At 49.9% G+C, this 26,212-nt stretch overlaps 1 protein-coding gene across 1 annotated transcript in view; it reads right to left on the reverse strand.

Moving 5' to 3' along the window:
• The window catches only part of LOC115643208 (dedicator of cytokinesis protein 2-like), a 298,187-nt gene that overhangs the window by 170,015 nt on the left and 101,960 nt on the right, over positions 1 to 26,212 (reverse strand). Inside the window, exon 19 of the mRNA XM_030547079.1 lies at positions 14,103 to 14,200. Within this exon, the coding sequence (XP_030402939.1) occupies positions 14,103 to 14,200 (98 nt within the window). The remainder of the gene's footprint in view (positions 1 to 14,102; positions 14,201 to 26,212) is intronic.

Below are 26,212 nucleotides of genomic sequence, written 5' to 3' on the forward strand. Positions count from 1 at the left end.
GGCTGAAGGGAGTGGAGTTTAGTTTCGGTTTTGGGCTGGGTGGTTGGAAATCAGGGGACTAAGCTTCCTGGACCCGAGAGGGACTTGATTGAGGGGTCCTGGCTGTGCCTACAAGCTCTGCGGTAACCTGCATTCCTGTTGTCCAATAAACCTTCTGTTTTACTGGCTGGCTGAGAGTCACTGTGAGTCCCAGGAAGAGGGGTGCAGAACCGGACTCCCCCACACTCCGAGTACAGCAGTGTCTGTGGGCCCAAGTCTTCACACAGCAGCTCCTTGTGTTCCCATACAAGGGCATATAAGGAGGCATGGCCCTATTACCATTCAATTCCTTCTCAATTGCAAAGCCGGAGTTTCTGCAGCAGAGAGGGAGGAGAGAGGGAGGTGGAGCACCCATAGGGTCAAAACATCTCAAAGAACTCAAGTTACTGTACAGGTAAGTAACCGCTCCTTCTTTGAGTATATGTCCCTATGGTGCTTTACCATAGGAGACAGCTAAGCAGTAACTGAACATGGAGGTGGATGCTGAGGAAGCAGATCCAAGGCAGCGTGGAGGACTGCGTCACCAAAAATGTCAGCTCCAGAAGCAGGTAAGATGGTGTAATGCTTGGCAAAGGTATGGACAGAGGTCCAAGTTGCAGTCCTGCAGAGTTCAACTATGGGAACATCTTTCAGAAGGGCTATAGATGTGGACTGAGCCCTAGTGGAGTGTGCTGTCACTCTGTGAGGAGGTGGTATTCCAGCAGTCTGACAGCACATTAAGATGCAGCCCAAGACCCACTTTGTCAGTCTCCATGTAGAAATGGACTGTCACTTCATATCTGCAAAAGATACAAATAGTCTGGGAGAGGCCCTGAAAGTCTTAGTCTGCCCAGGTGGAAGCCGGGAGCCCTCCTAAGATCTAATGTATATAGGCTGGCTTCCTCCTTGGAGGCATGAGGCTATGGACAGAACACTGGTAGACAGATTTCCTGATTAATATGGTATTCCAAAGAGGCTTTAGGGAGGAAGCTAGAATGGAGACTGTTGTGATAATCTTTAACTACTTTTCACAAGTTCACCTTACAATTAAAGTAAATGTGTAGGCCCAGTTATCACAACATGTAGTGTAACTTCATCTCTGTAGAAAGTAGCAAATGGTGGGTCTGCCATGAGAGAACCCAGTTCTTCCATTTGTCTAGCTGAAGTGATGATTATACAGAATGAAATATTGAGGGAGAGGTGGAGGAGAAAGCAGGTAGCCAGCGTTTCAAAAGGGGGGTTCCTCAGGGCATTGAGAACCACATTAAGGTCCACTGGGGGCCCTGGCTCTGTACAGGAGGCAACAAGTTGTATGAGCCCATAAAGAATCTGGTCGTAGGAGGATGGGCAAAAACTGAGAAGCCCTTGGTGGGCAAGTGGAAGACCACAATAGTGGCCAAATGCATTCTGACTAAACTCATTGATAAACCCTGTGTCTTTAAATCCAACAAGTCATCTAGGATCTTGTAGAGCAGAGCTCTTTATGTTTGAGAAGAGGAGTGAAGAGAACACCTGGAACGGAAGCATTTCCACTTCTGAAGGTACGTTTTGCAAGTAGTAGATTTCCAGCTAGAAAGGAGAACTGACTGGACAGGTTAGCTCCATGCCAAGAACCATCTAGGAACCATGCGCTCAGGTTTAAGGATAAGGAATTAGGATGGACCAGGGTCCCTGAATTCTGTGACAGGAGATCTTTCCTGAAGGGAAGGCAGAGAGGCATTGCCACAGAGAGTTGAAGGAGGTTTGAGTACTTGTCTTGGCCAGGACAGTGTTATGAAAATAACCCTCGCTCGTTCCTGTCGCAGTTTGAACAAGGAAGATCAGAGGTAGAGATGGGTAAGCATATAGCAGGGTACAGGCCATGGTCTTATCAGGGCATTTCCTAATGAGTTGCAGCTGTACCTTCCCTTGGAGCAGAGGAGGAGATATTTTGTGTTGATTGCTGTAACAAAGAGATCTGCTTCTGGGAGAAGTCCAGATTTGGCAGATGCTGAGGAAGACAGAATTGTTGAACTCCCATTGTGGTCCTGATGGAAGTTGCTGCTGATGGAGTCTTCAATTGTATTCTGGAGGCCTGGTAGATAAACTGCTGAGATTTCTATCTGATGGGAAATGCACCAGTTCCAGAGTTTTAGCAATTCTATATATAAGGACTGAGATCTTGCTCCATCCTGCCGACTGATATAGTACATTGCTGCCCTGTTGTCCAGCATTACTCTGATGGAATGACCCTGTACACTGTGAAGAAAGTGTTGGCAAACATATCCAATTGCTCCTAGCTCTAGGAAGTTAATGTGCGTGGCCTCTTCTGCAGACCACTTCCCCAGGGCTGTGGCCCTTTGGTGTTGAGCTCCCCTTTGCAAAAGTGAGGTATCTGTTGTGAGGATCCTTGAGGGTGGGGAATGTGAAAATGGTCTGAATCAATAAGGACAAATGCAAAGTACTGCACTTAGCAAGGAACCATAAGTTGCACACATACAAAATGGGAAATTACTGCCTAGGAAGGAGTACTGCAGAAAGGAATCTGGGGGTGGATCACAAGCTAAATATGAGTCAACAGTGTAATGCTGTTGCAAAAAAAAAGCAAACATCATTCTGGGATGAATTAGCAGGAGTGTTGTAAGCAAGACACAAGAAGTAATTTTTCTGCTCTACTCCACGCTGATTAGGTCTCAGCTGGAGTATTGTGTCCAGTTCTGGATGCCACATTTCAGGAAAGATGTGGACAAACTGGAGAAAGTCCAGAGAAAAGCAACACAAATTATTAAAGATCTAGAAAACAAATGATTAAAGATCTAGGAAAGATTGAAAAAAAATTGGGTTTGTTTAGTCTGGAGAAGAGAAGACTGAGAGAGGACATAACAGTTTTCAAATATGTAAAAGGTTGTCATAAAGAAGAGGGTGATAAATTGTGCTCCTTATCCTCTGAGGATAGGACAAGAAGCAATGGACTCAAATTGCAGCAATGGCAGTTTAGGTTGGAATTAGGAACAACTTCCTGACTGTCAGGGTGGTTAAGCACTGGAATAAATTGCCAAGGAAAGTTTTGGAATCCATGTCATTGGAGATTTTTAAGAGCAGGTTGGACGGACAACTGACAGGAATGGTCTAGATCAGACCTCTAATATCCACCTCTAATTTGTCTGAGGTGATCTGCTCCCAGGCAGGTAGGAAGTGGAACAGTCAGTTTCCAAAAGAGGGATGGACAGTAGAGTTGTACAGTAGAGGATCCTTGGGAAAAAGTTGCTCAACACCTTCAACCAAGGCATCAAAATCATCCCTTATATAGGGGTGTAGACTGGGTAGTTGTAAAGGGAGGTGGTTTGCTTTTCTGAGGTTTCAATTTCCTCAAAGGCTCCAAAGGGCTAGGAAAGGACTGGTGTGCATAGTACTGGAAAGTCTGGAACATTGTGGAGTTTAAGTTCTGCTAAAATGTCTCTTTGTAGCAGACACATAAATTTCCAGTGACGGTAGCGTTGCTCTTGAATCTGTAAGGATATGGAGTGTGGAGTTTTGGTTGTTCAAAGGCAAGGTCTTCAGTTGTATCAGCAGCACTGAGAACAGTCCACAAGGAGGCTTTTGCAATCAACTAACCCTCAGAGATGATGGACTGAAATTGGTCTTTTTGTGGCAGGTGTTCAATAAAGTGTGTGAACTTAGAATAATTGCTAAGGACTCATTTTGCCATCAAGGCCTGATGGTTTCCAATTCAAAATTGAAGAGATACCAATGCGTAGCTCCTCCTTCCCAGTAGGTCTAATCATTTGGACTCTTTGCCCAAAGGAAAGGGTCTAGAATGAGCCTGGCTTTAGTAATGCCACCACCAGGGAATTAGGGACAGGATGGTGGAAGAAGTGATCCATTCCCTTAACTTGAATATTTTTTATCTGCTCTTTGGCAGGGGGGCTGAGTGGTGGCAGGTGTTTGCCATAGAGCACATGCAGGCAATAACTGCCTCATTAATTGGTAGGACAAACTTTCCCTCAGGAGAGGATGGAGTGTGGGGGTGATGTTTAAAATGTTCATCAGGGAGTGTTGGGACTCTTGTACCTCTTCTCATGGAATCTGGATGGAGTCTGCCAGGTGTTTCATGAGGTCCTGGAAAGTCTTAAAGTCATCAACGTAAGAGGGAAGTGGTGGCATTACTGCCTCATATGGGGAGGAAGAGGACCTGGCTGAAGGAGGGGAGTTTTCTTCAGTCTGTGGCTCTTATTCATCTTGTGTTTTTCTCATTAACAAAGAGGCATGTAGTACCAGAGGATTCTCTGTGGTGCCTGTGCATAATGCAGTACCAATGGATGCTGGAGTTTGTTTCTAGCTGGCACCCTGTAAAACTGTTCACTGAATTGCTCCCAGAGGTTCCAGGGGTCCCCAAGAGTATTCATATCCCCGATGTCAACGGTGCTTGGTGGGCTCTGGAAGGTCTTCTTCCGTAAATTGACTCAGGAGAGTGTGATGCAGAGCCCTGCATCAAGACCTCAGAGTCAGAAGTATCCTCTCCTGGGTTAAGAGGGGGAACCTCAGGCATCAATGCCAGTACCAAGGGTTGGAAGCCCAACCAAGGGTCATGTTGCAGCTGGTGAGGCAGTACCAGAGAAGGAACTCTAGTAGACCTCCTTAGTAGGGGGAGACTCTGGTTCATCTGAGACTAGAAGATACTCCAGGGAAAAGGATCTGGAGGGTGGTGGAGGGCTATGATAGCCTACCTTCAAAGTCTGAATCAGTACCAGTACCAGAGCAGGAAAAAGGATCAGTGAGGAGATGGTGAATGTGATACCAGAGATGTCAGAGGGGCTTTTCTGACCTTGGAACTGTAAGAAGGCAACAAAAACAGAGCCTGGGGAGTAGTCCTGGATACATCACAGTGCTGAGAGGTGTCAGAAGGAACTGAGATAGAAGCTTGTCACGGAGAGTGGGGAGTCCAGTCCTGCACCCCTCTTCCTGGGACCCACAGTGACTCTTAGCCAGCCAGTAAAACAGAAGGTTTATTGGACAACAGGAACACAGGTTACAGCAGAGCTTGCAGGCACAGTCAGGACCCCTCCATCGAGTCCTTCTGGGCTTTTAGGGTGCTTGGATCCTAGCTAGGATACCCTGAATTCCGCCCACACAGCCCCAAGCCCAAACTCAAACTGCTTCCCTCCTGCCGCTCCCTTCCTTTGTCCCCCTTCCCAGGCAAAGGTGTTGACCTTTCCCCTCCCTTACCTAGCTCAGGTTACAGGCCCTGGCATCGTCCATCCCCTAAAGTCCTCCCCTGCTCTCCCATTCCCCACACAGACAGCCCCTACTGCATCACATCTCTCCCCCCTTCGAGACTGAACTGAGCGGGGTCACTCTGCCCAGTGACTTGGGGAAGTTCAGGGCCCCCTCTCTGGGACAACATGTCCCCTATCAGGTTGGCTCTTCCCTTCCCATGGACCACGTCCATGTCATAGTCCTGCAGGAGCAGGCTCCACCTCAGGAGCTTGGTGTTGGCTCCTTTCATCTGGTGCAGCCAGGTCAGGGGAGAGTGGTTGGTGTAAACGGTGAAGTGTCACCCAAAGAGATATGGCTCTAGCTTCTTAAGGGCCCACACCATGGCCAGGCATTCCTTCTCGATGGCCGCGTAGTTTTGCTCTCGGGGTAGCAGCTTCTTACTCAGGTACACGATGGGGTGTCTCTCCCCATTTTCATCCTCCTGCATTAACACTGCCCTCAGTCCCGTGTCTGAGGCGTTGGTGAACACTACAAAGGGTTTGTCAAAATCTGGGTTTGCCAGCACTGGGCCACTAACCAGAGCCTCCTTCAGCGCCCGGAAAGCCTCCTGGCACTGCTCAGTCCAGATCACCTTGTCTGGCTTCTCCTTTTTGCACAGTTTAGTGATGGGGCCGGCTATGGCACTAAAGTGGGGCACGAACCTTCGATAGTACCCCGCCATCCCAATAAAGGCCTGGACCTGCTTTTTGGTTTGGAGAGCAGGCCAGTCTCTGATCACCTCCACCTTGGCTGGTTCCGGCTTCAGGCAGCCGCTCTCCACCCGATGGCCTAGGTAAGATACTTCAGCCATCCCCACCTTGCACTTCTCGGCCTTTACGGTTAACCCAGCCTTTCGGAGTCGGTCCAGGACTTGTTTAACCTGGGACATGTGGTCCTCCCAGGTCTGGCTGAAGACGCAGATGTCGTCAATATACGCCACGGCAAAACTCTCCATCCCCCGCAGTAGCTGATCCACCAGGCGCTGGAAGGTGGCCGGTGCTCCCTTGAGGCCGAAGGGCAGGGTCAGAAACTCGTAGAGCCCCAGAGGGGTGATAAAGGCCGATTTCAGCTTGGCATCTGTGTCCAGCGGCACTTGCCAGTAGCCCTTTGTAAGATCCATAGTGGTGAGGTACCGAGCACCTCCCAGCTTGTCTAGGAGCTCGTCAGGCCTCGGCATGGGGTAGGCATCAGAAACGGTGATGGCATTGAGCTTTCGATAGTCCACACAGAACCGGATTGACTCATCCTTCTTGGGGACCAGCACTACTGGCGAGGCCCAAGGGCTGGAAGACGGCTGGATCACCCCCAAAGCCAGCATGTCCCTGACCTCTCTTTCAAGATCCTGGGCAGTTTTACCAGTGACCCGAAAAGGGGAGCATCTTATAGGGGGATGTGACCCGGTCTCCACCCTGTGAACAGTCAAATTAGTGCGTCCAGGCTGGTTGGAAAACAGCTGTTGGTATAGATGCAGCACCCCTCTGATCTCAGCGTGCTGGCCCGGGGTCGGCTGATCAGAGAGGGGAATCGCCTCCAGGGGGGAACCAGCTTTTGTCCCAGGGAATAGATCCACTAAGGGGTCATCTCCCTGCCCCTCCCAATGTCCACACACGGCCAACACCACATTCCCCCTGTCATAGTATGGTTTCATCATGTTCACATGGTACACCTGACGGTGATGTGCCCGGTTTGACAGCTCCACCACATAGTTTACCTCATTCAGTTGCTTGATAACCTTGAAGGGCCCTTCCCAGGCGGCCTGGAGTTTGTTTCTCCTCATGGAGATGAGAACCATCACCTGATCCCCGGTGGCGAAGGCACGGGCCCGTGCCGTGCGGTCATACCAGACCTTCTGCTTCCTCTGGGCTCGGGCCAGATTCTCCCTGGCCAGGCCCATGAGCTCGGCCAATCTTTCCCGGAAGGTCAGGACATACTCCACCACTGACTCTCCTTCGGAAGCGGCCTTCCCCTCCCATTCGTCCCTCATCAGGTCTAGGGGCCCCCTTACCCACCTTCCATACAACAGTTCGAAAGGTGAAAACCCGGTAGATTCCTGGGGTACCTCCCTGTACGCGAACAGCAAATGAGGTAAGTACTTGTCCCAATCCTGCGGGTGCTGGTTCATAAATGTTTTTAGCATCATCTTCAGCGTCCCGTTGAACCTTTCCACCAGCCCGTTGGACTGGGGGTGATACGCTGAGGCCCAGTTGTGCTGGACCCCACATTTCTGCCATAAGGACCGGAGCAGGGCCAACATGAAGTTGGACCCCTGATCCGTTAAGACCTCCTTGGGGAACCCCACCCGGCTGAAAATTGTCAGCAGCGCATCTGCCACTGTGTCTGCTTCGATAGAGGACAACGCCACCGCCTTGGGGTAGCGAGTGGCAAAATCCACCACCATCAGGATGCATTTCTTCCCTGACCGGGTCGTCTTGCTGAGGGGTCCCACTATGTCCATGGCCACCTTCTGGAAAGGTTCTTCTATGATGGGTAAAGGCCTCAAAGCCGCTTTCCCCTTGTCCCGGGCCTTCCCCACCCTCTGGCAGGGGTCACAGGATTGGCAGTACTGTCGGACATGGGTAAAGACCCCAGGCCAGTAAAAGTTCTGTAGCAGCCTCTGCCTGGTGCGCCGGATTCCCTGGTGCCCTGCGAGAGGAATGTCATGGGCCAGGTACAGCAGCTTGTGGCGAAACTTCTGGGGAACCACCAGCTGCCTCCTGATCCCCCATGACTCTACTTCCCCTGGGGGAGCCCATTCTCGGTACAGGAACCCCTTCTCCCACAGGAACCTCTCCTTGCAACCTCTCCTCATGGTCTGTACCGCACTAAGGTCAGCCCGGTCCCTGGGCTTCCGCAAGGAGGGATCTTTCTGCAACTCGGCCTGGAACTCAGCAGCCGGGACAGGGATGGGGACCGGCTCTCTCTTGCTGGCTGGGTCTGAGGCCGCAGCCTCTCTGAACCGTGCCGCTGGGCGTTCCCCGCCCCCTGGGTTAGGGTCCTGCACCTCGGGTCGAGTACCTTCCCCGTTGTCGGGGTGCAGTGCCCTTTGCCGACTCAGACTACGAGTCACGACCAGGGCACTCTGGGTGTTACTAGGCCAGTCCTCGAGGTCCCCTCCTATTAACACATCCATGGGCAAATATGGGTGTACCCCCACATCCTTGGGCCCTCCTTGGCCCCCCACTTCAGGTGTACCCTCGCCATGAGCACCTTGAATGGTGTCCCGCCCACGCCCATCAGGGTCAGGTAGGTGTCAGGCACCATCCGATCTGAGGCCACCACCTCGGGCTGGGCCAGCGTCACCTCTGCGCCTGTGTCCCAGTACCCAGTGACCTTCCTCCCATCTACCTCCAGGGAAACAATGCACTCTTTCCGGAGGGGCAGCCCCGCGCCCACCCGGTAAACCAAAACCCGGAGCCTGGAGCATCCAGCCCCCCAGAAGAGCTGACCTGGGGACCTCCTCCCTCCTTCACAGGTGGTATGTTGCCAGCCCCCCTTTCCTAGGAATGTAGCCCCTCCTCCGATTGGGTTTTTACCCAGTCCACCCTCTGCGGGTTGGGTCTGCTTGGTCTGTCCACAAATTGATCAGCCAGCTAGCCTGTGTGCTGTGGGTTCTCCGGTTTCTGGTCCATCAACCACAGCCTCAAGTCGGACGGGCACTGCTCGTACAGGTGCTCCAGTATGAATAGGTCAAGCAGGTCCTCTTTAGTTTGGGCCCCAGCTGTCCACTTGCGGGCATACCCCTGCACCCGGTTGACCAGTTGTAGGTATGTGACCTCACGGGTTTTACGCTGGCTCCGGAACTTTTCCGATACATCTCAGGAGTCAGCCCAAACTCGCGGAGCAGGGCCTGTTTGTACAGTTCGTAGTCCCCTGCCTCTGCCCCTTTCAGTCGGCTGTACACCTCCACGGCTGTGGAGTCCAGTAAGGGGGTGAGAACTGCGATCCTGTCTGCAGGGTCAACCCTGTGCAGCTCGCAGGCATTCTCAAAGGCCGTCAGGAAGGTATCTATGTCCTCCCCCTCCTTACGCCGGGGCAGCAAGTGCTTATCAAAGCTCTTTGTAGGCTTGGGTCCCCCCTCACTCACCGCAGCCGGGGCCTCACTGCTCCTCAGCTGGGCCAGGTCCAGCTCATGTTTAGGCTGTTTCTCCTTCTCCTCCTGCTCATGTTTACGTTGGTTCTCCTCATGTTTACGCTAGTTCACCTTCTCCTCCAGCTCTCGCCTCTTTAACTCGAGCTCCTCCTGTTTCAGCTCCCTTTCATATTCCAGCCGCATCCGCTCCACGGATGCCGAGCATCGCCGGGAGGATCCCCTGCTGGGGGGTGAGCTTCACCGGGAGGATCCCCTGCTGGCTGGGGGGGTCACGGTGCCCTCGGTATTCACTGGGCTCCTCCTCACCCTTCCCCTAGGCCTAGGAAGGGGTGTCTCAGGAAGCCCTCGTCCGCCGGCTGACCACTCCCAGCGGGGAGAGACACTGGTGCCTGCGCTGCATCTGCCCGGCTGCTTCCCTCAGAGACAGGGCTCCGTTCATTCATGCGGTCTCCCTGCTCCAGCTGGGCAATCAGCTGGTCCTTGGTGAGCCTCCCCGGGTGCAGCCCCCTCTGCTTGCATAGCTCCAGCAGGTCGCACTTGCGCCGCTTGGCATACATCTTTCTGCTGGCCACTCACAGGCCGGGGTGCTTGCCTCTCCCCACGGTTTCCAGGGGGACCCCTAGTGCACCAGCCCTTCTTGAGGTCACCACCTCTCTGCCAGGGTCGAGCTGCAGACTCCTCCGCCCCTGGGACCGCTCGCTGCAATCCCCCGGGGGACCCTGTTACTGCAAAGTCCTTCTCACTGGGCACACACTCCCAGGGGTTAACCACCCCTTCGTTTTACTGATCCCCGGTCACTTACTACAGGAAGCGTCGTCCACGGGGTGCAGTATCTCCCGTCGCTGCCACCAGTTGTCACTGAGTGTGGGGAGTCCAGTCCTGCACCCCTCTTCCTGGGACCCACAGTGACTCTCAGCCAGCCAGTAAAACAGAAGGTTTATTGGACAACAGGAACACAGGTTACAGCAGAGCTTGCAGGCACAGTCAGGACCCCTCCCTCGAGTCCTTCTGGGCTTTCAGGGTGCTTGGATCCTAGCTAGGATACCCTGAATTCCGCCCATCCAGCCCCAAGCCCAAACTCAAACTGCTTCCCTCCTGCCGCTCCCTTCCTTTGTCCCCTTCCCGGGTAAAGGTGTTGACCTTTCCCCTCCCTTACCTAGCTCAGGTTACAGGCTCCGGTATCGTCCATCCCCTAAAGTCCTCCCCTGCTCTCCCGTTCCCCACACAGACAGTCCCTGCTCCATCACATCGCTACCCTGAGAGAAGACTTCTCCACACACTACTTCTTATGCAGTACTGATGTCTCAGTATCGGTTGCAGTCAGAGTCTCCCAGGAGTGAGATTTTTTTCGTTTCTCCGGAAAGTGAAAGAGGATTTTTTTCCCTAGAAGGCTTAGTCTTTTGTGCTGCCAATTAGTTTCCTCTAGTCACCAAAGTGGCCTGAAATGTTCAGGCTGATGTACCGGAGAGGTGGGAGCAGACCCCTCAGGAACTAGGGATCGTACCACTAGGAGGAACTTCACCCTAGCCTCTCTGTCCTTTCTAGACCTGCCTTTAAACACTGAGCAGACTCATAGACTCATAGACTCATAACCTTGCACTTTGATGGGATGTGGGTATCACCAAGACACTGGTGAGAGCTAGAGTGCTTTTGCTGCAGGTAAAAAACCTGTGGCAGGCCTGGCAAGGCTTAAGTGCCAGGTGGGGTTTTCAGCATGACCTGGTATGCCAAAGCCGTAACTAAAGTCCTGAAAAAAGGAGTAACCCCCCTTTGAAAGCACGACTGTGTTGAAATAAAATTTAATTTAAAAAAATGACAAAAATAACCAAAGTAAATAACGAAATAAGAACATTTCACAATAAGTGAGAAAGGCGGGAAGCTACAAAATGCTCCATCTCGAGCTGCGAGTGAGTGGCAGCAGGTCCACACCTCCCTACATGCCTCATATGGGAACATGAGCAGCTGCTCTGCACAGGCTTGGGCCCACAGACACTGCTTTACAGTCTCCAGTCAAGAGTGCATGGATGTGTGCGCATCCTACAGTGGAGCACCCATGTGGACATATACTCGAAAAAGAACAGAAACATACTCCTCAGTCCCTGCGCAATATTGACCCTTATAATCTGTGCACCTCAGTTTTCTCCAGTATGGTGCTTCCAGCCCAGGCAGATAAAAATCATTTATTTTTTTAAAAAATTCAGATATTTTATTTAAATCAGATTCCTTTTATTTAAATTAAATACAAGTTTATTTTTTAATATTTAAAATTAAATTTTAAATTTAGTCCCTAACATAGGTTGTCAATTTAATATACTAAAATCATATAAATTAAATACAAAAAAAGAATATTAAGCAGTACACGCTTGCTCTCAAGTTTGAAAGTATGTCAAAGCGTTGAACTGGTGGAACTGTCTCACTCAGAACTCAAACTAGAGTTTGTTGAAGGGCTACATTAGCTTTTGATAGCAGTAGCCTCTTCTGCAAGTGCAGAGAATACTTTCTTTTTTTCAGTTTATTTGACTAGTTCCATTTAATGACTAGTTCATTCAAAGTTAAGAAAACAATTGGGAGTGGAAAAAGCAAGAACGCTTATTTTCCTCTTCCAATCTATGAATAAAAAGTAGCTGTGAGAGGATGAGATCTAAAAGTTCTAAAATCCTGAAGGACACTGTGACCAGAAATAATCAGTTCAATTCATTAACTTTTATAAATCAATCTTAAATGCAAAACATGTTTTGATAAGCTTTTCAGTACACTTTTTTTTTTGTTTTCAGCAAATTTAAGGTAGTTTTAATTAAAAATTCTGTTCGCATTTTAATGAATTTGAATTTCCATTCAAATAGAGCTTGATATAAATCACAAGTAAAAAATTACTTATCAAGTAAATGAGATATGCATCATTCAACATTTTCTAATACAATAAAAATGTAAAAATTAAGAAGCTGAATAAATGTAAGTTAGGCTACATAATAGCTTAAATTAAGCTGTATAGATACACTGTATCTTCCTGGTTAGCAAAAAGAAGCACCAAATTTAGTGTAAAGACGACATTTGGCTGCAAATCAACATATTTAATGGTTTCCAAACAGTGAGAATCAACCGCTTTTTAGGAAAATTACAAATGCAAAACACGGTTAAAATAGATGACTTTAAAAAGTTTCCTGCTTGCTGATTTAAATCATGATTAAAACAGGTCATTTAAATCACTTGATTTAAATCAGTTAGCCCACCCTATCACAGCTCTTCCCTGGAAGATAATTTTCCATCCTTATCCATCTCCCTGACAGGAAGGTTCTCCTCATACTTGGCCTAAATTCCCCCTTTTCTTTGTTTCATTTGATCCCTCTTCATTCCACCATAGTTCATATCCCTCAGAGATACAGACATTCCCCATATCTGTTACCATTTGCCAATGAAAGGCCAAGTTAGAAGCATCATGGCAGCATTTCACTGACTGTTCATGACCTGCAGGTAGGATGTGTGTGATGGTTATACAAACCCATGCTGGAGCAAGGAGTTATGAACAGCCCTGCTCAGACACCTCTGCAAAGCCTGCAAAAGCTGGAGGCTGGGTTGTAAAAAGGAGAGCAGAGCAGCTCAAAGGCAGGCAGTGGAACGGAGCAAGTGGCTGCTCTGAGGGGAAGTTACTGCCCAGGAGCCCATTGCCTGGCACTTGACAACACAGACCTGTGCAAACCCATAGGGGAGAAGCAGGGGTCGGAGTGTGCAGGTCAGAGACTTGGCTGGAGTGAGTTACTCTGGGAAGCTGAAGGAGTCTGGGGTAGAAAGTGGTCCAGGGGATGGGGGAGCAGAGAGGGTAGCAGCTTAGCACCCCAAGATGTAGGGTGTAGTTGCCCACCATTGGGCCCTGGACCGGAGTCCAGTGGAGAGGGTGGGTCCAGGCTCCCCTACCCCCTCTGAGAGGCAATACAATGGGAGCCTTCACCTCCAGTGAGAGGCTGACTGGAAAAGACTGTGAGTGGTCAAGGGCCTAGCCCTCGAGCCCCTGGCTAAGGGGAGGACTGGAAACTCTTGGAGCAGGGATGCCAAAGGACAGGGCTGAGCTTCAATGGAGATATGTCCTGCCAATGTTCGCGTGACCACTAGGCAGCACTGTCAGTTGTTATGCACCTTCTGTAGAGTGGTTTCTGAGAGCTACTGAAATCTGCTGCCTGTCCCCCAGATTAACCCCTTCCTGTCAGTGTAACAGGCCACACATCCCAGTCGTTATCTCTCCCTGATCTCTTCCCGTACTTGCCTCCCTCTGCTTGTGCTGCACCCAGCCCAGTGGACCCTGATCCCCGTTAGGCCCCTTGGATGTCACTACAATATCAACAACTCAGCCTGTGACCCCTCAATATTTCTGTGGTTCTTCTCTGAGCTCCAAACAGTTTGTCAGTAACTATCGCTCTGGCAATAAGGTGCCCAGAGCTGAGCATCAGATCCCAGGTGGGGTCTCCCAGAGCTAGAGAGAAAATGACAGCCCCTCCCTGTTCCAGGCTGGAGCCATCTTCACATGCCACTCAGCGTGGCACTGGCCTATATCCTCACTGCTATATTGTCAGCTTCCTTGCCCACTCTTCCCCGGGCCTGCTCACCAGGCTTTGCCTGCTGAATCTTCACTTTCCAGTTCTTTTTTTCTAAAGGGGTGGAAAGCGGCAGCTGTAAGGAATGGGAATAGGGAATGTTCTTCCTGTGGGACAAAGGGAGCTGGCCCAAGAGAAGCTCTAAAGAGCTAGGCTGCAAGGACCCTTCTTACCTTGATGACTTCTCCTCCATCCACATTCATTAGCTTCTGGAGGTTTCCAGCCAGGAGGTTGGGCTTCGACCGCCATTTCAGCAGCCCCAGAAGGTCAACTGCATGGAAACAAACTCATTCATTCAGTCAGTCCTTATTTGCTATTGACCCAGGCACTGACTGAGCCCTCCAAGTCAGCCAGCCCTCCCTGTCCCCCAACCAGCCTCACCCACATCCAATGCCCAAGTCAGCATTCAGAAATGCTCCCTACGAGGAAAGTGGCTGAATGACCCTGGCAGGAGTGACTGTGGCATGATTCTCCACTCACTCCCACCTGTACCAGTCAGTAGTAATTCCACTGAAGTCAATGGAGTGCCAGTGCTGTGAGTGAAAAGAGAATTGGGTCCTGCTGGACTGGGAATTCCCTGCTGGCTTTCACAGCTTCAATGCTATGTTAATGAGACGTGGCATTTCATTTCTGCATATGTTACAGGGGGAAAGAAAGGAGGTAAAAAAACAAAAGAAAAATCAAAAGTGACCTGGTGACTTCCTTGAGTGAAGGAGTCTCCTGAATGAGTGCAACTCCTGCCTCAATTCCTACCTGCTCACAGGTCAGAGGGAGCCAGGGTTAGCCTGCATGTCAATCAATTTATGCTATGGCCAGGTAGGCCTATGGCTGCCCTGAGAATATGAGTGCTTACACATGCATCTCTGCTTCCCTCCGCTCTATTTGCACTGAACTAAAGCTTGACACCTGGTCACAGAGTCGTAAATAGAAACTGACTGAAAAGCCATGACCTCAACTGCAAGCACACGAAAGCACCACCCCGCCAAGCATTAGCCCACAGCAGCCCAAAATGGTCACTTTGGCTGCTGTGGGATCCCCAGTTTCTCTGTTATTGGGGCAGGAAGAATAAAGTGTTGTTACCCTGATTATGTGACTCAAGGACAAGGAAACTGTTTTATGACAGAGGGACTCGCCCTCAACTAAGTAGCACTCCCTAGACAAGGGACATGGGTTCCAAAACCCAGTGAATTGAGAGAAGGTGGGGACAAGTATTTGTACCTAATGGCATGGGCCTCTTTTGAGGGCCTGAAATACCAACTGCATTTCCTCCTTTCTCTGCTGTGGAATATCAAAGCAAATTTTAATTCCATTAGGAGTCCAGTTACAGGCTGCTGAGATTAATTCACTTTGGGCCAATGGTGCACCAGCACTGACGCTCCCCTACTACAACCTGAAATCACTACAGAACTAAAATTACTGAGAGCTGAAATCACTGAGTGCTGTGGGGGAGCCTACAGATACATTGCTGAGCAGCTGGCAGAGCAGAGCAGTTTGTGGGACAACTGGCGCAGCTCACAGGACAGCTGGCAGAGCAGAGCAGTTTGCGGAACGGCTGGTGCAGCGGCTTGCGGTGAAGGCTGCAGCAGAACCCCATGGAGAGGCGGGGCAGTTGGCCTTGGACCATGTAAGGTGCCCCTTAACACCCCTGCCCACCCTCACCCCCGGGCTGGGAGGTAAAACTCTGTAGATAAACTTTTTAACTCTGGAGCTGCACTGACCAGGGACAGAGACTTTTGGGTTGTTGGACTTTTGGGTGATTTTTGGATAGCTGGACTCAGGAGACTTTCGGGATGTTGGACTTTTGGGAGTTTGGGTGATTTTTTGGGGGCAGGGGTTGCTGGACTTGAGACTCTGAGAGGAAAAGGATACTGCCAAACTTACTTGGGGGACAGGGGGGGTCTTTTGCTCATGGTTTGTGTTATGAATCCTGTTTGTGGTGTTTCTCCAACATAGTGCCACATTTTCCCCTCCTTTATTAAAAGGATTTTGCTACACTCAGACTCCATGCTTGCAAGAGAGGAAGCATTGCCTTGTAAAGGCACCTGTGGGGGGGGAGGGTGGTATGTAATTGTCCCAAGTCTCTGGGTGGGGGCTTGAGCCAGTTTTGCATTGTTACTGAAACGGAACCCCTATATACTGAACCCAGGCCTTGTTGCTGCCGCCAACTCAGACAGGCAGAAGGGTTACATAAGAATCAAGCAAAGTAAATTACTGTGGCTGGGATTCCTTAACTGACGCTTGAAGAAGCAATGCTGCTAGACAGAGTAGCTAAAACTCCACTCTGTAGGCGTGAGTAAGACTATGAACCAGAGGTGCCTCAAGGGAATCAGAGACAGACCAGAGAGTGGAAAAGAACAGACCAGGTGGAAAGACGCCATCTATAAAATTGGTAACTACCTTCTCTGTTTGTCAAGCAGGAACTGCGTGAGGCCAGCGCAGGGCCTGTTTGTGTATGTTTGTGAAAGAGAGACTCATTAAGAGGAATGTATAGCTCTTAATGTCTAGCACTTAATGTCTAACAGAGGAGTTATGTGCTTAATATAACCCTTTACAGCTTATGTAATTCCTGCTCAGTAAATTACTGTGTACTGAAGACAATTACTGTGGACCTTTTTCACTGGTATGACCGTAATCTGCTCCGTCAGGAGCCGGTAAAGATCCATTTCGGGGATAGTAGTGCCCTGTTGTCAACAATGATTATCATGGTTGGAGTTCTTTGTAGAAATTGGACTCCTGAACAGACGTTCTTTGGTTGTGTCCACCATTTTAGGGAGTCTTTGACCCTGCATGGCATTGTAACACATCAGTTTAGGTTGTGCCTGTGTCGTATGTGCATTGTTCGAAGCCAGGCCTGCAGGCATCTCATGTGAAATCTGATGTGTTTGACAACAAATGATGTTGCTGACATATGCCCCAAGACCTGTAAATAGGTTCTGGCTGATGTTTATGAGCTGTCCATCAATGTCTAAATTAAATTGATTAGTGTGATGAAGCGTTGCTGAGGTAGCATTGCTGTTGCTGTTGAACAGTCGAGACAGGCTCCTATGAATTCCAATTTCTGGACAGGAATCAGTGTGGACTTTTACACATTTATCTATAACCCTAGGCTTGTGAAAAGGGTTATCATACTCTGTGTGTCTTTTATTGCTTCTTGTTATGTTTGTGCCCTTATGAGACAATTGTCAAAGTATGGAAATATCATGACTCCGTGTCTGCAGAGGTATGCCACCATGACAGCTAGAACTTTGGAGAAAACCCTTGGGGCTTGTGACAAAGTGGGGGGGGGGTTCATGGTTTTTCCGTGTTTTCCAGTGGGTTGCATGCAGAGGGAGTGGGACTCAGTGTCCCCGGGTGTTACTGGTTTAACGAGGTGAGGGGAGAGGGAGTTTGTTGTTACAGAGGATCAGAGAGGGAACTTGGGACCCCAGCCGATGGCCTGGAGGATGGAGACCCCAGCGACTGGTGACCTGACGACCTGGAGACCCAGCTCAGGAGTTGCAGCTGGTTCTGGCCAGTGGGAGGACAATGGGCTGCGAAGAGAGGATCCCAGTGAACTGATCAGCCAGTTTATGACCCTATTTACCTGGAGAGAAGACAATGGACAGGGGTGGGGCTTGGGGCCAGGGATATCGGATGCCCATCTGGGAAGCAGGGGGGCTCGGGGCTGGAGAGGGGGAGCAGGGAGAGGTCACCAGGATGCAGGGGGACTGGGATGTGCTGTGCTGAGGGATGCTAGGCTTGAGGCCCTGAGAGTTTTCTGCGCTGTGTTCAACCCTCAATAAACCCTCCTATTTTACGCTGGCTGAGAGTCGCTCCGGTCTAGAGAACAGGGTTGCATCAACCTCTTCGGGGTGAAGGCCCGGGGGGTCCAGAGCAAGTGGACTCCCTGAGGGGGCCCACAGTGAGAAACAGGTGTACTAAGGCTCAGAGAGGTGCAGCTCCTGGAGGTGGAGGGGCCTGATCCCGAGAGAGAGTGGACCTCCGAGAAGGGCTGTCACACTGGAAGGGGCACCCCCCATGAACCCTACAGGGCCATGAGTGGGCACTATCTGTGAGTCCGTGACAGGGCAGTGGACAAGCCAAAGGCTAGTACTTTGTATTGGATGTGTTGTTTTCCTAGGATGGACCTCAAGAATCTTCTGTGTGATGGGTGGATGGTAACGTGGAAATATACCTCCTGCTGGTCGAGGGCCAAGGGCCAGTCCCCCTTTTCTAACACTGGAATTATGGTTGATACTGTCACCATCTTGAAATGTTGGGTTTTTACAAATTTGTTGAGTTTCCTTAGATCCAATATGGGTCTCCATCCGCCTGTCTTTTTCTTCGTGAGAAAATAATTTGAATAGAACCCTTTCCCTCTGTGTTGAGTTGTACAGGTTTCACTGCGCCTAGATAAATAAGATTATTCACTTCCTGTTGCAACAGTAGCTCAAGAGAGGAGTCCCTGAAGAGGGATGGGGAGGGAGGATGGGTGAGATGACGATAAAGGGGATGGAGTAACCAGTTTGGATCATTTCTAAAACTCATCTGTCTGTCATGATGCTGCACCAGACGAGGTGAAAAGGTGACAAATGATCTCCAAATGGTTGGGAGATATTTTCTGTTTCTAGCATTAGAATGAGCGGTTGTCTCATGCCCTCAACCACACCTTAAAAACTGCTGTCTAGTTTTGGATTGTTGGGATGTTTAAGGTTGGTTCTGTGGCTGTTAACGTCTGGTTTGCCTTTGCTTGCGGCATTGGTCCTACTGTCTATTTTGTGCGTATGGTAGTGATCGGAATCTCTGGGTATAATACCTGCCCTGTTTCTTTTTATTTGCAGCTGTGTAGATACCCAAGGATTTTCAGGTTGCCCTTGAGTCTTTAACAGTGTGGAAAGAGTCATCCATTTTGGCTGCAAATAATTTTGGGCCTTCGAACGGTAAGTCCTTGACTGTTGCCTGGACCTCCCTGGGGGCCCCGAGAGATAGAGCCAGGATGCCCGACACATAACCACAGATGTTGCGATGGATCATGCTGCTGTGTCTGCGGAGTCAAGAGAGGTCTGCAAGGTCATCCTGGCATGAGATGTCCTTCAGCAATATTCACTTTAAATTGTTCTTTTTTATCATCACGTGGCAAATTGTCAATAAATTCTGATATTTGCGAAAAGATGGTGTGGATGTATTTCACCAGCAGAGCTGCATAATTAGCTATGCAGAACTGAAGTGTTGCAAAGGAATAGGCCTTGCGGCCTAAGAAATCCAATCTTCTCCAATCTTTATCATATGGGGTTGTTCTAGAGTAGTGTTCTTTTCCCCTCTCGTTTACAACCTCCACCACTAGTGAATTGGTGTGGAGCGTGTAAATAAAAACTCAGCACCTTTAGATGTCACATAATATTTTTTGACCCATCTTTTGCATGATCGGGGAGCTGTTGCTGGTGTCTGCCTTATGGTTTTTGCAGGCTCCATAATAGCATCATCGATCAGTAAAGCTATCCTTGCTGATGGAGATGACTGGAGTATGTCCAGTAGCTTATGCTGAGATTCAGGTACCTGTTCTAAAGAAACATCTAAGGATTCTGCTACCTGAAGGGCCTTAAAATCATACCCAGTGGTGGGGGCATTATGGTTTTGTCCGGTGACGAAGATGAGAGGTGTGCAGGTGATGAGGCTTCCTGGTCAGGTATGTCCTTAGTTTCCTCCATCACTTCCTCTTGTGTTTCTGAGGATGCTGAGATAGGTGGCTATGGGGATTGTGCAGCTCTCGATCTTGGTGTGCTAGGAGGCCTGTGGTGTTTTACCCTGTACATTGCCCACGGATTCCAGTAAGGCCAGTTCAGTGGGAAAGGCATGGGGGATGGTGCCTATGGGTGCTCATACCAAGTATGTGCCTCTGCAGATGGGTGACGTGCTGGTAGCTGAGATGGTCCAGATTTCAGTGAGGAGTGACAAGGAGTATATATCACTGCATCCTCCTCTTCGCCATCACTGGACAGAGTGGGAGCTGATCCAGATGGAGTATTCAAGTGGCTCAGTACCAATCTGGATGGAGTACCTTCGGTACCGAGTAGAGAGAAATCAGGTGTTGAAGAGACTATTAGGTCTGCATGTCTTGTGAACTGTTGTGGAACTGTGGGCTTTGGTACTGGGGATGGCGGCCCGGGAATGTGAATTGTAGTTGCTGGTGCCGAGGGCTCTGCGCTGGGCGGCATAGGTACAGCAGGTGGCATCATTGCGCCGCTCAGGACCGAGTTTCTTTTCAGCTCTGCGGATGCTGAGGTTGAGGGTTTCACTTTGCTTTGTGAGCCTTTGTTTGAGTTTGCCCTCATAGGATCTATCGCTCTCCAATAGGGCGTCAAGACATCTAAAGTGGAGCACCCACAGGGACCCTCCTTGAAGAAGCTTTGTTCCTACTACTAAACTTTAACAATGCTTGGTTTCAGAAGGCTGTCTGGATACTGTACTCAACACTGGTCAGACTCTTGAAGGGAAGAAACTGCACCGGCGTATATGCACAGTGGGTGCACCTTACCTTTGTTCTGAATACATGCATTCCAGGCACTAAGGGGCAAAAAGAAACCTCCTAGGCCTGCATTAGGATAAATTGTTAGCTTCACAAACCTCTTTTTGTTACTATGAGAAAATCAATTATGTGTCTTGATACTGATGGTTTTCCTATTTCCTTAAGACAAAGCTTACTTCAGTTTATGTAAGATGTTATGGGATACTTAACATAAGTTAACAGGATTATAACAGGCCAATTTGGGCTATATAACTGCTATATTAATGCTTCATAATATGCATACTTAAATGCTTGGAATATATATTGTGGGTAGTATTATTAACATATTATATATGTATGCTAGTTAGCATATATTAGTCAACAGTAGCCTTCAACCTGTTATGCACCATCCGCTCTGTTACCTAGTGAACCCATCAACTCTTAGACTATGACCAGACCTCTGCAGTCTTCACATTCGAGAATGGGATCCTATACCATGAGGGACACATCTATGTGCCCGATGGGATTATTCGGCTTTGAGTCCTACAATTCTGCCATCATGCTCCCCTAGCAGGACACTTTGGCCATTCCAATATTCAAGACCTGGTTTCCAGGAAGTTTTGGCGGTGAGCCATATGCGCCTCTGTTGCATCCCATGTAGATTCCTGTGATCTTTTCACCCGGACTAAGACTGCCCCATTCAAGACTGCTGGGTCTCATCCATCCCCTATCCACTCCGCCCTGGACTTGGGCCATCCTTCCCATGGACTTTATTATAGAATTACCACATTCCTAAGGCCACAGTGCAATTCTAGTAGTGGTTGACCATTAACCAAACTGGCATATTTTGTTCCATGCCAGGTGCTTCTTTCTGCTCAGGAGACAGTTCACCTATTTGTGAACAATGTCTTTTGTCTCCATGGCTTGCCTACAGGCATGGTACCTGATCAAGGAGTCCAGTTTATTTCCTACTTCTGGCAAGAATTTATATGCCATCTGAGTATTGACACCCTAACCTCAATGGCCTTTTATACATGCACCAACAGTCAGGCAGAGTGGATCAATGAAGTCATAGAATCATAGAATCACAGAATATCAGGGTTGGAAGGGACCTCAGGAGGACATCTAGTCCAACCCCCTGCTCAAAGCAGGACCAGTTCCCAACTAAATCATCCCAGCCAGGGCTTTGTCAAGCCTGACCTTAAAAACCTCCTTGAACAGTACCTACATTACTTTCTAAACTTATCATTGAGATAATTGGCTGTCCCTGATTCCTCATCTCATGCCACGTTTGCATACATCAATGCTACAAATGCCTGCAGCAAGCACCACCACTGTGCTCATCCAAAGATCCTCACCAAACTGTCAACACTTGCCATTACCAAAATCATTGCCCACAACTCCGGGGCAGTTAAAAATTGCCAAGACGACTTATGAATGGTATGCCACCCAGTTCCGCCAGCCAATACCTGGTTTTAGGTAGGGGATAAGGGGAGGTTATCCACCTGGAATCTGTTATCAACTTCCCTTCCCTCAAAGCTGGACTATCAGTACACAAGGTCCTTCCAGATCACAAAACAGATTAATCCTGTTATGTTCAAGTTACAGCTATAAGAACATAATAAGAACGGCCGTATCGGGTCAGACCAAAGGTCCATCTAGCCCAGTATCCTGTCTGCTGACAGTGGCCAATGCCAGGTGCCCCAAAGGGAGTGAACCTAACAGGCAATGATCAAGTGATCTCTCTCCTGCCATCCATCTCCATCCTCTGATGAACAGAGGCTAGGGACACCATTCTTTACCCTTCCTGGCTAATAGCCATTTATGGATTTAGCCACCACGAATTTATCCAGTTCCCTTTTAAATGTTGTTATATTCCTAGCCTTCACAACCTCCTCAGGTAAGGAGTTCCACAAGTTGACTGAGCGCTGTGTGAAGAACTTCCTTTTATTTGTTTTAAACCTGCTACCTATTAATTTCATTTGGTGACCCCTAGTTCTTGTATTATGGGAATAAGTAAATAACTTTTCCTTATCCACTTTCTCCACATCACTCATGATTTTATAGACCTCTATCATATCCCCCCTTAGTCTCCTCTTTTCCAAGCTGAAGAGTCCTAGCCTCTTTAATCTTTCCTCGTATGGGACCCTCTCCAAACCCCTAATCATTTTAGTTGCCCTTTTCTGAACCTTTTCTAGTGCCAGTATATCTTTTTTGAGGTGAGGAGACCACATCTGTACACAGTATTCGAGATGTGGGCGTACCATGGATTTATATAAGGGCAATAATATATTCTCCTTCTTATTCTCTATCCTCTTTTTAATGATTCCGAACATCCTGTTTTCTTTTTGACCGCCTCTGCACACTGCATGGACATCTTCAGAGAACTATCCACGATGACTCCAAGATGTTCCCCCCTCCAGCCCCTATTCAGAGGTATACCTATCTATATCATAGAAAAGACAGTTACCTTGTCTGTAACTGGTGTTCTTCGAGAGGTGTTGCTCATGTCTATTCCACAGTAGGTGTGCGTGCTCACCCCGTGGACCGATGCCGGAAGTTTTTCCCTTAGCAGTACCTGTATTGGGGCAGCACTGCGGCAACCCCTGGAGTGGCGCCTCCATAACGGACTATAATGGGAGCCATGCACTCCCCCCTACCCTCAGTTCCTTCTTGTCAGACAACTCTGACAGAGAGAAAGGAGGGTGGGATGTGGAATAGACATGAGCAACACATCTCAAAGAACACCAGTTACGGAACAGGTAACTGTCCTTTCTTCTTCGAGTGATTGCTCCTGTGTATTCCACAGTAGTTGATTCCAAGGTATGTGTGTTGGAGGTGGGTAGGAGTTCACAAGTTCCCAGGACGCAGTACCGCTCTGCCAAACCTGGCGTCATCCCTAGTTTGGGAGACAATCGCATAATGCACAGTGAACGTGTGAATTGAAGACCAGGTGGCGGCCCTACAGATGTCCTGGATAGAGACATGGGCTACATAGGCAGCTGACAAGGCCTAAGCTCTCGTTGAGTGTGCCCTGACAATCGGTGGTGGGGGAACTCCTGCCAGATCACAGCACGTGCGTATGCACAAGGTGATCCAGCGAAAAAGGTGCTGGGTGGAAATAGGCTGCCCCTTCATATGCTTGGCCAAGGCATTGAAGAGTTGCATGGATTTTCAGAACGGTTCAGTCCAATACAGGTAGAAGTCCAGTGCCCTAAGCACATCGAGCATGTGAAGGCGGCATTCCTCATTGGAGGAATGGGGCTTGTGAAAGAGCATGGGGAGAAAGATGTCCTGTTCCATTTGGAAGGTGGAGACCACCTTCGGGAGGAATGCAGGGTGTGGGAGAAGTTGGACCTTATCCTTGTGGAAGACCATATACAGAGGTTCCGAGGTCAAGGCCCTGAGTTCTGAGACACATTGGGCTTACGTGATTGCTACAAGGAAGGCTACCTTCCATGAGAGGTGAGACAAGGAACACATGGCCAAGGGTTCAAAGGGAGGCCACGTGAGGTGGGACAACACCAGGTTTAAGTCCCATTGTGGTACAAGGGATCTAGCATACGGGAATGAATGGTCAAGGCCTCTCAGGAAGCGGGAGGTCATAGTATGGGAGAAGACTGAGTGCCCTTGCAGGTGGAAGGCCAATATGGCCGCCAAGTGTACCCTGATTGTCGATTTGTCCCTTGGCCTAGATAGTGAGGCCGACAGGGCCTTGGATGCCCCAGCCACCGAGCGGGTTCCCTCCTGGGTGGGTGTCACGGAGTCACCTGGCGATGCTCTGGAACTGGTCCCCACCAAGCCAGGCAGGACTTTGGGGACCCTCCTCTCCCTTGGAGCAGACTTGTTAAGGGCAAGAAGCTCACACGTCTTTACCTCCTGGGTCTCTCCTTGGAGCATTCAGCATCCTCTGCCCCTCCGTGCGCTTCCCACAGCGAGCCTGCCCCAGCGGGGTCCTGGGGAAGCCACAGGGTCCTGCACCCCCACTTCGCAGTCAGACGTGACTCTCAGCCAGCCAGTAAAAGAGAGGTTTATTCGATGACAAGAACAGGGTCTAAAACAAAGCTTGTAGATACAGCGAACTAGACCCCTCGGCTGGGTCCATTCTGGGGGGGCAGTGAGCCAGACCCCCACATCTGCCCTCACTCCTTGTCCCTAGCCAGCTCCAGCTAACAACCCCCTCCAGCCCCTCCTCCTCTGCTCCATTCCTTTCCCAGGCCAGGAGGTCACCTGATCTCTTTGTCTCCAACACCTTCAATTGGCACCTTTGCAAAGAAGGGGCCCAGGCCATCAGTTGCTAGGAGACAGAGTGCCACGCATTTAGGTGCACTGGCCCTTTGCTCTGCAGCAATCACACACCTTTATTCCACCGCCTAGATACTTAAGAACTGCATAGGGAACACTGAGGCACCAACACAGTATTCAGGGGAAACATTAAGAACATTCCCAGTTCGTCACAGTGGGCATCGGTCTTCAGTACACAGTACACCACCACCCCTGCCATGGGGCCCCTTGCCACTGTCCATGCTGCAAGCCATGTGGCGCTATCTGGTCCAGCTGATCAGCACAGGGGTGCTGAGGGGTGCCTGGGTGCCGAGGCTGAGGTCACCACCGACTGAACGGTACCATAGGAATGACAGTGCCTACGATGCCGTCTTCCATGGGACCGGGACCCCGACATCGAGGACTGGTACCCCCGGAAGTACTGTTCCAAGATTTGCTTCAGTGTCTGGAGCTGTGGTGCCATGGTGCCAGTGATGCGTGGCAGGAGCTCCATGTGTGACGTCTGACAGAGCGGGAGCTTTGACGTCTGTCGTGCCAAGACCAGCTACGATAGCTGCATTGTGAAGAGAAGCGCCTTGAACGTCTACCTTAGTGCCTACGCCCGCTGCTGCATGGCGTGGAGGGACCCTGAGACTCCTGCCCGGATAGCACCGAACCAGGTAACCTGGCTGGCATCGAGGGTGGTGGACATGAGCTACAAGCAGACTTGTCGCTGCGTGCCGAACGAGGTAGAGAACAGTCTTCAGAGTGAGAGCTACGCTGTACTGGGAAGGCCTGTCGAACACACAGCAGCAGTTCACCTTCGGACCAGGGGCCTGCCACTGGCAGCGCCCTAGGCACCAGCAAGTTCAAAATGTCTTGAGCGGTCTGTAGAGCCTCCAGCGTCGATGGGATCTGGACCGCAGGAGAAGAGCGTGTTGACACTGCCAGGCTACTCCGCTCAGCACGAGTAGGAGGTTTTGAGCCCGAGGGAGACCAAGGGCTGCCCAACGCAGGACCAGCCTTTCCCTCTTCCTTCTCTCAGTGCCACTGCGAAGTCAAGCTCTTCCTTTGCTTCTTGGAAGGGGAGCGGTGCTGACTGGGGGAGGGGGCTTCGCTGCGCACCAACAGTGTGGTGCCCAGCACTGAGTCCGCTCGGCGTACTGGAGTTGAAGCCAGCACCGATTCTATGAGGAAAGTGTGAAGCCTGATGTCCCTCTCCCTTCTCAGTTCATGGCTTAAAAGACCTGCAGATCTTGCAGCGTTCACTCATGTGAGTTTTGCCCAAGCAGTGGAGACACTCAGCATGTGGATCACTCTTTGCCATGGAACGGTGACAGGAGTCACACGACTTGAAGCCTAGGACACGGGGCATGCCCTGGGCCCACTTTAACAACTGAAAAAACTACTTATTATGAGCTACTAACAACTAGCTAAAGGTACCACTAAAGATCAACTGGAAAGGCTGCAGCAGAGCTGGAGCAAGAAGTTTGACGCACCTTCACTGTTGGCAAGGAGGAACTGAGGGTGGGGGGA

This window comes from Gopherus evgoodei, unplaced genomic scaffold, assembly GCF_007399415.2.
Source record: "Gopherus evgoodei ecotype Sinaloan lineage unplaced genomic scaffold, rGopEvg1_v1.p scaffold_52_arrow_ctg1, whole genome shotgun sequence".
Lineage (NCBI taxonomy): Eukaryota > Metazoa > Chordata > Testudines > Testudinidae > Gopherus > Gopherus evgoodei.